General features: G+C 54.7%; 1 protein-coding gene across 4 annotated transcripts in view; it reads left to right on the top strand.

The window, feature by feature from the left end:
• Pbxip1 (PBX homeobox interacting protein 1) overlaps nt 1–7,656 on the top strand; it is a 13,730-nt gene extending 6,074 nt beyond the window's left edge. For 3 of the 4 annotated variants that reach the window (XM_021196027.1, XM_029537942.1, XM_029537943.1), the window contains exons 3-11: nt 845–971; nt 1,159–1,226; nt 1,298–1,457; nt 3,123–3,350; nt 3,454–3,477; nt 3,733–3,815; nt 3,939–4,067; nt 4,705–5,924; nt 6,298–6,579. In XM_021196027.1, the coding sequence (XP_021051686.1) occupies nt 845–971; nt 1,159–1,226; nt 1,298–1,457; nt 3,123–3,350; nt 3,454–3,477; nt 3,733–3,815; nt 3,939–4,067; nt 4,705–5,924; nt 6,298–6,391 (2,133 nt within the window). In that variant the 3' untranslated portion in view covers nt 6,392–6,579. Of the gene's footprint in view, nt 1–844; nt 972–1,158; nt 1,227–1,297; nt 1,458–3,122; nt 3,351–3,453; nt 3,478–3,732; nt 3,816–3,938; nt 4,068–4,704; nt 5,925–6,297 lie in introns of all 4 variants that reach the window. The other variant, XM_029537944.1, reaches the window with a different exon arrangement.
• Nucleotides 7,657–11,182: the final 3,526 nt, after the last annotated feature.

Raw genomic sequence — 11,182 nt, forward strand, 5'->3', positions numbered from 1 at the left:
CACTCTGTAGACCAGGCTGGCCTCGAACTCAGAAATCCACCTGCCTCTGCCTCCCGAGTGCTGGGATTAAAGGCGTGCGCCACCACGCCCGGCTTTACCTCCACATTTATACTGTGGTATTATGTGTGCCTTCATAGACACACACAGACACACAGACACACACAGAGATACACATACACAGTCATACACACAAGGGAGAGAGAGAGAGAGAGAGAGAGAGAGAGAGAGAGAGAGAGAGAGCGAGCAGGTGTCAGTCTGCCAAGGAGTTGTATGCAGAAAAGTTGCCCAAGCGGAGTAGTCAGAGCTAAGGGCCAGGCTGCGAGCCAGCACCATGGGGTCAGGCTGGCTGTGGCTGGGGGTAGTTGGGCCTCTGCCAGTAGCTGCTGGGAGATTTGGGGGCATGTAGGCCAATGGGAAAGGCCAAAGAACTCAAGATGGATGTGTGGGTTGGACAGAGGAGAGAGCAGCCTCAGGGGTGTCCCTGAGAGCATAACTGTGACCTGGGTCTGGGTTGGGTTGTTGGCTCATGGGGAGCACAGCACTGATGATAGGGGGAGGGGTCCCAGGTACTGTTGGCCTCCCTCAGGGTTCTGGTCCCAGATCCTTGCTCGGGGCTATGAGTTCATAGAAATCTGGCCTCTGGGGCAATGGGGAAGGGCAGGAAGTTGCAGAGTAGAATAAACACTTTGGATAGCACCATGGCAGAGCAGGCCGCAGTTTCTGAGTTGCGGGCTGGGGTATTTGAGTGCAGCTAAGCCCCTCAGATCCAATCAGGGAATCTCTGCTCCTGATTTTGTCCTGATGTCCTGACAAAATATCTTAGTCCTCCCCTCCCTCTGGCCAGAATCTGCCTGTGGAGACTCTGGGCCCAGAACCCAGGATGGACCCAGAATCTGAGGGAGCCTCCCAGGCCCTTCGGGACTCCTCCAAGGCAGATGGCAAGGAATTAGCTGGGACCTTGGATGGAGAAGGTAATGAGGGTTCATGGAGGGTTGGGTGTAACCTGTCCTCTTATTAATTGTGGGAAGGGTGATCACCTACGCTATTTGCTTGCTAGTCTGGCCTTATGAGCTGCCACACTCTGAAGTGGTTGGGGCCCGTGGGTGCTGAAGGGCTGCACCGTTCAGTTCAGGGCTGTGGGGTTTTCTTTTGCCACAGAGAAGCTTCTCCAGACGGAAAGTTCCCAGGGTGACAGTACTGTTCTGACAGAGGAGTCTGAGGCCAAGGTGAGGGGCCGCCCTGAGGCAGGTGGGGAGGAGAGTGGAGAAGGCACATCTCACAGCTTCAGCCACACCAGGGCACTCTGGGAGCCGATGGTCATGGGACGGAGCCCCCTGGAGACACAGTGGTCCAGGAAGATTCTCAGGAGACTCCTGTGGTGACGAGCCTCGGACCAGACACACAGGACTTGGAGAATGAGATCCATCCACAGAACCTGCCCTCAAGTCCCAGAGCAGGTCAGGGGCCATCTTGCCTTCCGTTGCCCACCTTTTAGAAAGCATGGAGGGGTCGAGGGAGGGCTCTGCAGTCAAGAGCACCAGCTGCCCTTCAGAGGGCCTGAGTTCAATTCCAGCACCCACATGCCAGCTTGCAACTGTCTGGAAGTCCAGACTAGAGAAGTTACGGAGCTTGAAGGAGGGCCCATGGCTGGCTGGTTCTTTCCTTTCCTCCACGTGTCCAGCACTCTCCTCGTTTCTAGAGCAGTGGTTTTCTTTCAGTCTTCCTCATGGTGTGACTTTTTTATTTTATTTTTATTTATTTATTTATTTATTTTGGATTTTTGAGACAGGGTTTCTCTGTATAGCTCTGGCTGTCCTGGAACTCACTTTGTAGACCAGGCTGGCCTCGAACTCAGAAATCCGCCTGCCTCTGCCTCCCAAGTGCTGGGATTAAAGGCATGCTGGTGTGTCACCACTGCCCAGTTTATGTTGTGACCTTTAAATACAATTCCTCATGCTGTGGTGACCTCCAACCATAAGATTATTTTCATTACTACTTCATACGTGTAATCGAATCATAATGAACATATCTGTATTTTCCAATAGTCTTAGGTAACGCCTGTGAGGGGGTCATTTGACTCCCAAAGGGTCTCGACCTACAGGTCATGAGCCTGTTCTAGAACAAACCCTTTATTTCCAGAGTCCTTTCCTTGTGCTGGCTCTGGACCCATGGTGAGGAAAGGCGGGAGGCTTAGGGAGGACGGTGTAAGAAGCTGACTGGCCTAAGCCACAGATCTATCAGGGATGCAGAAAGGAGATGCAATTCAGCAGTTCCTGAAGCAGTGGGCGGGAGACAGCTCGGTCAGGTGGTGGTAAGAAGGAGGGAGAGACAGGGACAGTTGGAGGTGACATTTGAGAAGAGTACTGAGCATAAAGTAGATCAGGAGAAAACACTCCAGAACGTGGCACCGATGGAAGACTGGGGCTCGTCCACAGTCTGTCCAAGGCAGTGGCAGAGGTGACAGGAGACACGCCTCCTCACACCCCCCATCTCCGTCAGATGGCCAGGGGAGGCCGAGGTGGGACCTAAGGCAGGGGCTGTGAGGCCTGCAAAGAGAATCTACTGACTATGAAGGCCAGCGAGAGGAGAACTGTCCGACTGTCTGACGTGGGTTAGGGAAGGAAAGTTAACCAGAAAGGCATTGGTGTGCCTCTCCCTGAACCCAAGGTAGGGGGACACACTAGAAAAGATGGATTCGGAGGGTAGTGTGTTGACTGTCCCCCGAGGGTGAGACCCTGAAAAATGTGACTAGAGGACACATAAGTCAGAGAGGCAAGCCTTGGACACTGGGAAGACCACGGAGGGGGTGGGAGGAGGGTGGGTGAGAGGTGATGAGGAAAAAGGACTGGGAATAGCCAAAAGAGCACAGTGGCCAAGGAGTTTAGTGGGGGCCCAGGAGGGTGGCAGCCTGTGTAGAAACTTGATGTGAGGCCTACTGGAAGAAGAAGGATTTTAGGATAGAAGCGGCTCCTGTGTTTGTAGATGTCCGTCGGTGACTGGACAGGGCCTGTCAGTTAGTACCCAGCTTGAGTGGGCAGTCTTCCTGTGCCTTCCTCCTCTTCCCTGTGTCCCTGTGCTCACCTCTGCCTGTCTCACTGCCCTGTCCCCTTCCCTTCCTCCAGTTTGGAAAGAGCATCGCTGCTCCAGCAGTGACGATGACACTGATATAGATGTGGAGGGTCTGCGGAGACGGCGGGGCCGAGAACCCAGCCTACCCCAGCCCGTGGTACCCGTGGATGTGGAGGACCAGGCCAAGGGCGAGGGTATAGGTGGAGAGCTGGGCATCTCTCTCAACATGTGTTTCCTGGGGGCCCTGGTTCTTCTGGGCCTGGGGATCCTCCTGTTCTCTGGTGAGTACTACTGGCTGGGCCTCCAGTCTGTCCTTTGGCCCTGCCTTGCTGCCCCATCTGCCCCTACCTCTGCCTGCCTACCTGAGGCCTTCTTCATCTTCAGGTGCACTGCTAGAGCCCGAGACTGGTGAGCAGGAGATGCCCTGGCTTTCTGTCTTTGTTGGGGGGTAATGTGTGTTGGATGGGGAGAGGCCCTCAGGTAAGGCGTTCAGAGGTGTATGTTGTCTCTTCAACTGTCGAACTTGTCAGCTGTTCGGGTGACATTTATCCCCTTAACTTAGCAGGACTGTGGGCCATGGGGTGTGCTCAGAGGAAGAGGGGTGACTGGGAGAGGGGTAATGGGCTCTGTGGACCAGGGATTCACATGCTCACTAATGCACAGGGCCCATGGAGGAAGCCGAGTTGCAGGTCTTTCCAGAAACCGGGCCAGAAACCAAACTGGTAGAGACTGTGGGGAACAGGCAGGTGCGTATGGGTTGTCCATAGGTGTGTGTATGTGGTGGGGGGGNGGGGTGGGGGCACTGGGTGGGAGGAGCTGGGTTGCCCTGCCTGGGAGGAAGCACGAAGTAGCTGCTCTTCTATCATCAGGATGAGATAGAGCACCTGCAGGCCTCAGGACCACCAGACAGTGTCCCCAGCCTGCAGAGCATGGGGCTTCTGCTGGACAAGCTGGCCAAGGAGAGCCAGGATATCCGGCTGCTGCAGGCTCAGCTGCAGGTGGGCCCTAGCAAGAGGAGGGGCTTCATCTGGTCGCCTTTACCTAGTATGTCCTGTGGGCTTCCCCAGAAGGGGAAGTTTTCCCTATTCACCTGACCCTGGAGCCTCGCCCTTGGCCACTGTAGTGAGGGCATCTTCTTGGTCTTGCTTGCCTCCCTCATGCTAAGGACTATGTTAGGGCCAGTGTGCCTGGTTTACGTGCCAGGTCACCTCCGAGTGATGATGAGTAGTGTCTTCCCATTTGAAGAACACGCCAAGGCTCACACTAAGTGCTAGGATCAATGCAGAGCGTCCGCTCTGGGTAGAGGGGGTGGAAGAGGGACGAGGAGGACTAGCTAGCTAGTGGCTATGCGGGGTCTAAAGAGTATGCGTTTGCTGTGTAAGGACATAGATGCTAGGTAGAATTCCACCATCTCAGGAACTGACTCAGACAAGGGGTGAAGAAGAGGAGGAACCCTTCTGGCTCTTCAGGCAGCACTGGGGCTCAAACCCAGGGCTTTGCACACACTACGCACTGCCAACAGAACTGCATCTCTAGCCCTTGCCCACTCTGAGAGAATAGAATCGGGGCAGAAGGCATTGTGCCCACCCTGACAAGGACTTCTTCTGTTTTCTTCTGTTCCTAACTACGTTCTAGGCTCAGAAAGAGGAGCTTCAGAGCCTGTTGCACCAGCCCAAAGGGTTGGAGGAGGAGAATGCCAGGCTCCGGGAAGCCCTGCGGCAGGACAAGACCTCCCACCAGGCCTTAGAGTCAGAACTGCAGCAGCTAAGGGCCCGACTCCAAGGGCTAGAGGCCAACTGTGTCCGGGGAGTGGATGGGGTGTGTCTCAACTGGGGTGGAGGTCCACAGGATGGCAAGGCCACTAAAGAACAAGGCCACAAGGGGCAGGAGCCAGACCCCAGCTTATTGGAGCAGCATAGGCAGCTCGAGGCGGAGGCCAAGGCCCTAAGGCAGGAGCTGCAGAGACAGTGGCAGCTGCTGGGGTCTGTGCACCGCGACCTGCAGAGGGGCTTGCGGGATGCTGGCCGGGGAGCCCCAGCTCACGCTGGCCTGGCTGAACTTGGTCACATGTTGGCCCAGACACTGCAGGGCCTTGAGAACCAGGGTATCAACACCGGCAGGTCCCCCAATGACTCGGAGGCCTGGCACCAGAAGAAACCTCACTCCCAGAATCCCAGGGAGTGGGGTGGGAAGGAGAAGTGGCGCGGTGGGCAGAGGGATCAGAAGGCTGAGCACTGGAAGCCGAGGAAGGAGGAGTCTGGCCAGGAGAGGAAGAGGAGCTGGAGGGATGAGGGCAGGGAACACACGGGGCGCTGGAGGGAGGACAGGCTGCGGGCGGACGAATCGGGGAGCAGAAAGGACGGCAAGCGACAGGACCCCAAGGTACACCCTAGGAAAGATGGGAACTCCCACTCTGGAGAAAGGCAGAAGCACTCATGGCAGAAAGACAACACCCCTGACGCCCTGTCTTCCTGGGAGGAGCTGCTGAGGCGCAAGTACCGGCCCCCTCAGGGCTGTTCAGGTGTGGCTGACTGTGCCCGACAGGAGGGCCTGGCCCTCTTTGGTGTGGAGCTGGCCCCCGTGCGGCAGCAGGAGCTGGCCTCTGTGCTGAGAGAATACTTGGCTCGGCTGCCCTGGGCTGAGCAGTTGACCAAACAGCTGCCCCTCTCACCTGCTTACTTTGGAGAAGATGGCACCTTCAGGCACGACCGTCTTCGCTTCAGGGATTTTGTGGATGCCCTGGAGGACAGCCTGGAGGAGGTGGCACTGAAACAGACAGGCGATGATGATGAAGTGGATGACTTTGAGGACTTCATCTTCGGCCACTTCTTTGGAGACAAGGCACTGAAGAAGAGGTGGGAATGGGGAGGGGGGGAGTAGCCGAGGGGTTTGAAGGCGTTGGGCCCTGAATGGAGAGGTCTGTAGCTGGAGTCTCTCTCTTCATTTCTGATCCCCTGGCCTTAGAGAAAGAAGACTTCTGGGTACACTTCCTATCTTCCCATGAGGGGCTGAGGGGTCCCCTTTTGAGCCAGGACCGCCCTCCTCACCTTGCCTGTGCATAGAGGGCCCCTTCTTGTCTCCCCCAATGGATTCATCCTGGAGCTTGGTGGCAGTCATCTGAGCTGGCCTCCACCAGAGGAACAGGGCTCCTTCTCCTCGGGTCCTATCTCAGTACGTGGTTTTGTTTCCTAAGGGCCATTTCCTGCCTCCTTCCCCGTCTTCCCATAGGTCAAGAAAGAAGGAAAAGCACTCCTGGAACCCCAGAGTTGTGGGGCCCAGGGAAGAGCACAGCCGCCATCCGCACCACTACCACCAAGGCTGAGCCCTGTCCCGCTGCAACAGCCGGCCTTGGCATGCACCCAGCTCAAGATGCCTGGAATTATGTGACCCTAGCAGCTACGCTCCCACGGTCCAGCGGGCCCCTCCTGGCTCGTTGGTGTCCTTGAATGTCCTTCACAGAAAAGAGCAACGCACTTGGCCCTGCACTGGTACCACTTTTGCTAAAAAAAAGAAAAAAAGAAAGAAAAGAAAAAAGGCCATAGTTGGCGCTACTGAACTGTTTAAGCAAACATATGCAAAGATAAAGGCCCTGGGTACTAAGAGACATGTGGGGCCTGCTGGGAGCCTGCTGGGGAAGACTCTTATTCTGAAGCCAGAGAGCTATCCTTTTTTGTGGCTATCCTGGGTCCACAGCAGAGCTGGACTGCGCTGGAACTGCTGGTTAGAGACTTAGCACCAGACTTGCCTTGGGGTTTTGCTAGCTGTGGAGACAGCTCTCCCTAAGCCCGAGGAGCCCTCACCATGTCGCCTTGCGGCTTTCACCTCCCCACCTGAGCTGTCCACTGTGGTGGGGCTCTGTCACTTGAGGTGGTCCCTAAATGCAAGGAACACCTTACAGTCACCACGCTGGTGTTTAGGCACAATCTAGGCACGGCATTTGGCCATCCCCTTCTGCCCTCAGCCTTCCCATCCATTCCCCATGTGCGCCCATCTTTCCCAAGGAGCCTAGCCTTGAGTCCAGCCACCAATTGTGTCACAAGCCAGGCAGGGTGGCCTCAAGCCAGGTCATCCTCCACAGTGTGGTGTTCTTATCCTCAGAAAGAGAACTGAAGGGAATGGGGTCAATAAAGCAAGGAAGCAGAGATCCTGTTTCTGCCACACAAGAATTGATCCCTTTTTTGGAGCGTGCTGTGGAAGGAGGGCAGGGAACACACTAGCCTGGGTCTGCAGAGGTGAGGGAGCCACTAGGTGGTGCTCTGCCCCCACATTTCTCTAGACTTCTCCCTCCTGCCCCCTGGACCACACCCCACACCCCAGATCCCCTACCCCACTGACTAGTTCTCAAGAATTCCCAGAATCCCCCTGGTTATTCTTCAGGAACGCCCTGCCCCCCCAGTGCTAACCTCTATGCCATTGGTAGCACACTGGGCTTCTAGGTCTGGAACTCTCCCAGGAATGTAGAGGGCAGTGACCACTCAGGCCAGGTCAAATAAGGAGGGGATTAAGGACTGTAGGCTCACTGGGCAGTGGTGGTGCACGCCTTTAACCCCAACACTTGGGAGGCAGAGGCAGGCGGATTTCTGAGTTCGAGGCCAGCCTGGTCTACAGAATGAGTTCCAGGACAGCCAGGGCTACACAGAGAAACCCTGTCTCGAAACAAAACAGGACTGTAGGCTCTAGAAAGTGCTGGAATCAATTTTGAATTATTTAGCAATGCTTTTATGTCACTGTTAAAAGGCTTTTAAGTAAAGTGGCTTGTTTAATTTCTGTACTAGACAAGAAAGGGTGGCTCATTTCACAAACATTTAAACAGTCTACTGTGTGGTACTGGAGGAATGGCTCAGCCACTGAGGGCACTGGCTGCTCTTCCAGAGGACCCAGGTTTGAGTCCCAGCACCCACATGGCAGCTCACAACTGTCTGTAACTTCAGTCTCTAGGGATCTGATGCTCTTTTCTGGCCCTGTGGGCACCAGGCACACACACGGTACACAAACATACATGCAAGCCGGGCGTGGTGACACACACCTTTAATCCCAGCACTCGGGAGGCAGAGGCAGGTGGATTTCTGAGTTCGAGGCCAGCCTGGTCTACAAAGTGAGTTCTGGGACAGCCAGGGCTACACAGAGAAACCCTGTCTCAAAAAAAAAAAAAAAAAAACTAAAAAAAACACACACACACACACAAACGCTCATCACATTTTTTTGAAAAACATCTATTGTGTATCAGAACCAGGGAGTGAGGCCCTAGGCCTGTAGACCCTTTAATATGCATGGAATCTCAGCAGGAGGCGCTCTGGTTAGAGTTAAGGCCCATTGCCTTACGCAGGTCAGTGTTGTAGACTGGGGGCTCCAGGAAGGAGCAGACTGGGTTGGAAAGACAGTTGTATTTCCTGTCTCTCTGGAGCAGTGCCCCTCAGAAGGAAGGCAGGTGTAACCCTGCTTTTGATGCTCACTTGAGGGTCTTCAGAGATCGACCTGTTTATACAGATGTGGTGGCTGGGTGAGAGCTCAAGGCCAGAGGCAGGCAGGCTGCCACGTCTGTCGGGGTGCTGGGTCTGGAGACGGGGGTTCACAGGCCCACCTTGGCTTCCTTGACGCTGTTGATATAGGGCTCTCTGGTTTCCATGTCAAGAGCTCATCTCTGTTGGATAATAAATTTTGGAGTCTCAGAGTCCCTCTAGCCTGGTCCTCTTCTTACACACTCAGGGTTTTATCAGCCGAATTGCATCTGCAACTGCCAAGCTAGGAAGGACAGGAGAGCCATTAACCCAAGGGGCATGCTGGGGAGGGCCAGGGGACCAGGTACATTGGGGTCCTGTGTGGGGGGAGGGCCTCATACCCACCATGGCCCTGAGGTCCCTCTCTGTGTCACTGTCACAACCTACAGTGACTCTGAAGAGGGACCACAGGCGCTCCTCTGACCACTCACCGGTGTGTGGGATGGGGCGTTGCCTTGGCTTTCCATCCTTTCTCTGGGGGCTGCTGCTGTCAGTGTCCCTGGGAGCTCTGTGAGGGTGTCACTGGAGTGGGGGGTAGTCAGGCCTCACCTCTCTTCCTCCCTGATATCTCCTCCTCCTCCACCACCCCTTCTATTCTCCTGCCTCCCGTCTCTCACCCATACCTCTCTCCAGTCCTGTTTCTCTTCCCCTCCCCTTCTCTTCAGCGGCAGACCCAGGACTCCCTGTGCGGTAGGCAAAGGCTTTACCCCCTGCTGCACCTCTTGCCATTCCTATTTGGAGACAGGATATTACTGTATATCTCTGCCTGACCTCAGACTTCCAATCCTCCTGCCTCTGGGGCCCGAGAGGCTGGGACTACAGTCCTGTACCACCACACCCTCTTCAGGGCTTTCTACTTTTAAGTGGAAAACATTTTTCCTTTAGCCAGTCCCCCAAACTGCTTTCCTGGGGGCCACGGCCTGTTACTTCTCCCTTTAGCTCCCATTGCCTTTCCAGGCTCCCCACAGGCCTGCAACCCAGCCTTTCACCACCAGCCCATACCTGTCTGTCTGTCTGTCTGTCTGTCTGTCTGTCTGTCTGTCTGTCTGTCTCTCTCTCTCTCTCTCTCTCTCTCCTCTGCTTCCTGCAGCCTCCTGACCACACTCCCTCCCACCCTCCACCTGTGACAGAATGACAAGTGGAGTGGGGTGAGTCACCTCTGGTCCTGTCTGTCCCCATTAGCTCCTGAGAGTTAGGGTAAGTACTACCCTTGAGAGCTGTTCCGGGTCTCCTCTGCTGGGCCCAAGGACAGACCTCAGGACTAGCTGGCTGTTGCCATGGTAACCTCTCAAAGGCACCCAGGTGCAGGAGCTCTTTATATTCATCCCCGGTCTAGGCCACAGATGTGTCTGGTCCCTTCATGTGCTTACAGCAAGGGCTTAGGTGCTTCTCCGTTGCAATGCAGCAGTGTCCTGAATCCGGATACACCAGGTTTCTCCCAGCCTTGCTGCTTTTACTCCTGATCTGCCCTTAGAAGTCTGCTGGCCCCGCCCTCTGGGATGGCTTCCTTTTTTGTCACCGTGGGACCCTGGAGACCTAACTAGAACTTTGGCCTGAGAAAGTTTGGGGTCGGAAACCCTAGTGTGTCAGGTTTCTAACTTGATCACCCACAGGCCCTGGGCGAGATGTCCGTACTCCCTTAGGGCTCAGCCAGACTCTCACGATAGTTAGGAGTGGCAGTGCCCCTCTTTAGTGAGTCGCAGTGAGATCTATGCATGACAGGGCTCTTCACACTGTGGAGTACAGTCATCGTGGATGTTTACCCATGGTTGAAGCTCTAGTCCCCTATAAGGTCATGGTGCTGGCATAGTCCCCAGACAGAGCCTCCTGTGCAGCTAAGACATCTCATTCCATTACTGACGCTGCTACCCACTGTAATGTAAATGCTGTGTTTGTTACACTGCATGGTTTGGGGAATAACAAGGAAAAACCCACAGATACTCAGAACATTTCCTTTTGCATCAGTTCTTTTCTTTTTTTGGGGGGGGGGATTGGTGGGGGAAGGGTGAGACTGTGTAGGTCTCACTCTGTAGTCTTTGCTGGCCTTGAACTCAGAGACCTGCCTGCCTCTGCCTCAAATGAGTGTTGGGATTGAAGGGATGTACCACCATGCCCTGATGTTTTTGAGTCAGGATCTCATAGAATCAGCCTAGCTTTGAACTCACTGTATAGCTAAAGGCCTGCTCCCACCGCCTCAGCCCGGCCTCAGTCTCCCAGAGCCAGGATTCCACTTGCATGTGTGAGGCACACTAGGTTCCTCTCCTCCCCTCTTTCCTTCTTTTTTTTTTTTTTTTCCTTTGAATTATTTTTCTTTTGTGTGCATTGGTGTTTTCCCTGCATGGATATCTGAATGAGAGTGCTAGATGCTGGAGTTACAGACACTCATGTGGTTGCTGGGAATTGAACCCGGGACCTCTGGAAGAGCAGTTGGTGATCTTAACTGCTGAGCCATCTCTCCAGCTCCCTTCTTTTTAAATTTCTTCCTTATCCTGTTCCAATTCCTTTTCCATCTCAGCTTTCTTTCATTTCCTTTTGGTTATTTTATGACAATTCAGGTTGGCCTCAGATCTGTAGCTCTACTGCCTTGGCCCTAGCTGCGGGGGGGGGGGGGGGGG

Source organism: Mus pahari, chromosome 4, assembly GCF_900095145.1.
Source record: "Mus pahari chromosome 4, PAHARI_EIJ_v1.1, whole genome shotgun sequence".
In the NCBI taxonomy this organism is placed as follows: Eukaryota; Metazoa; Chordata; class Mammalia; order Rodentia; family Muridae; genus Mus; species Mus pahari.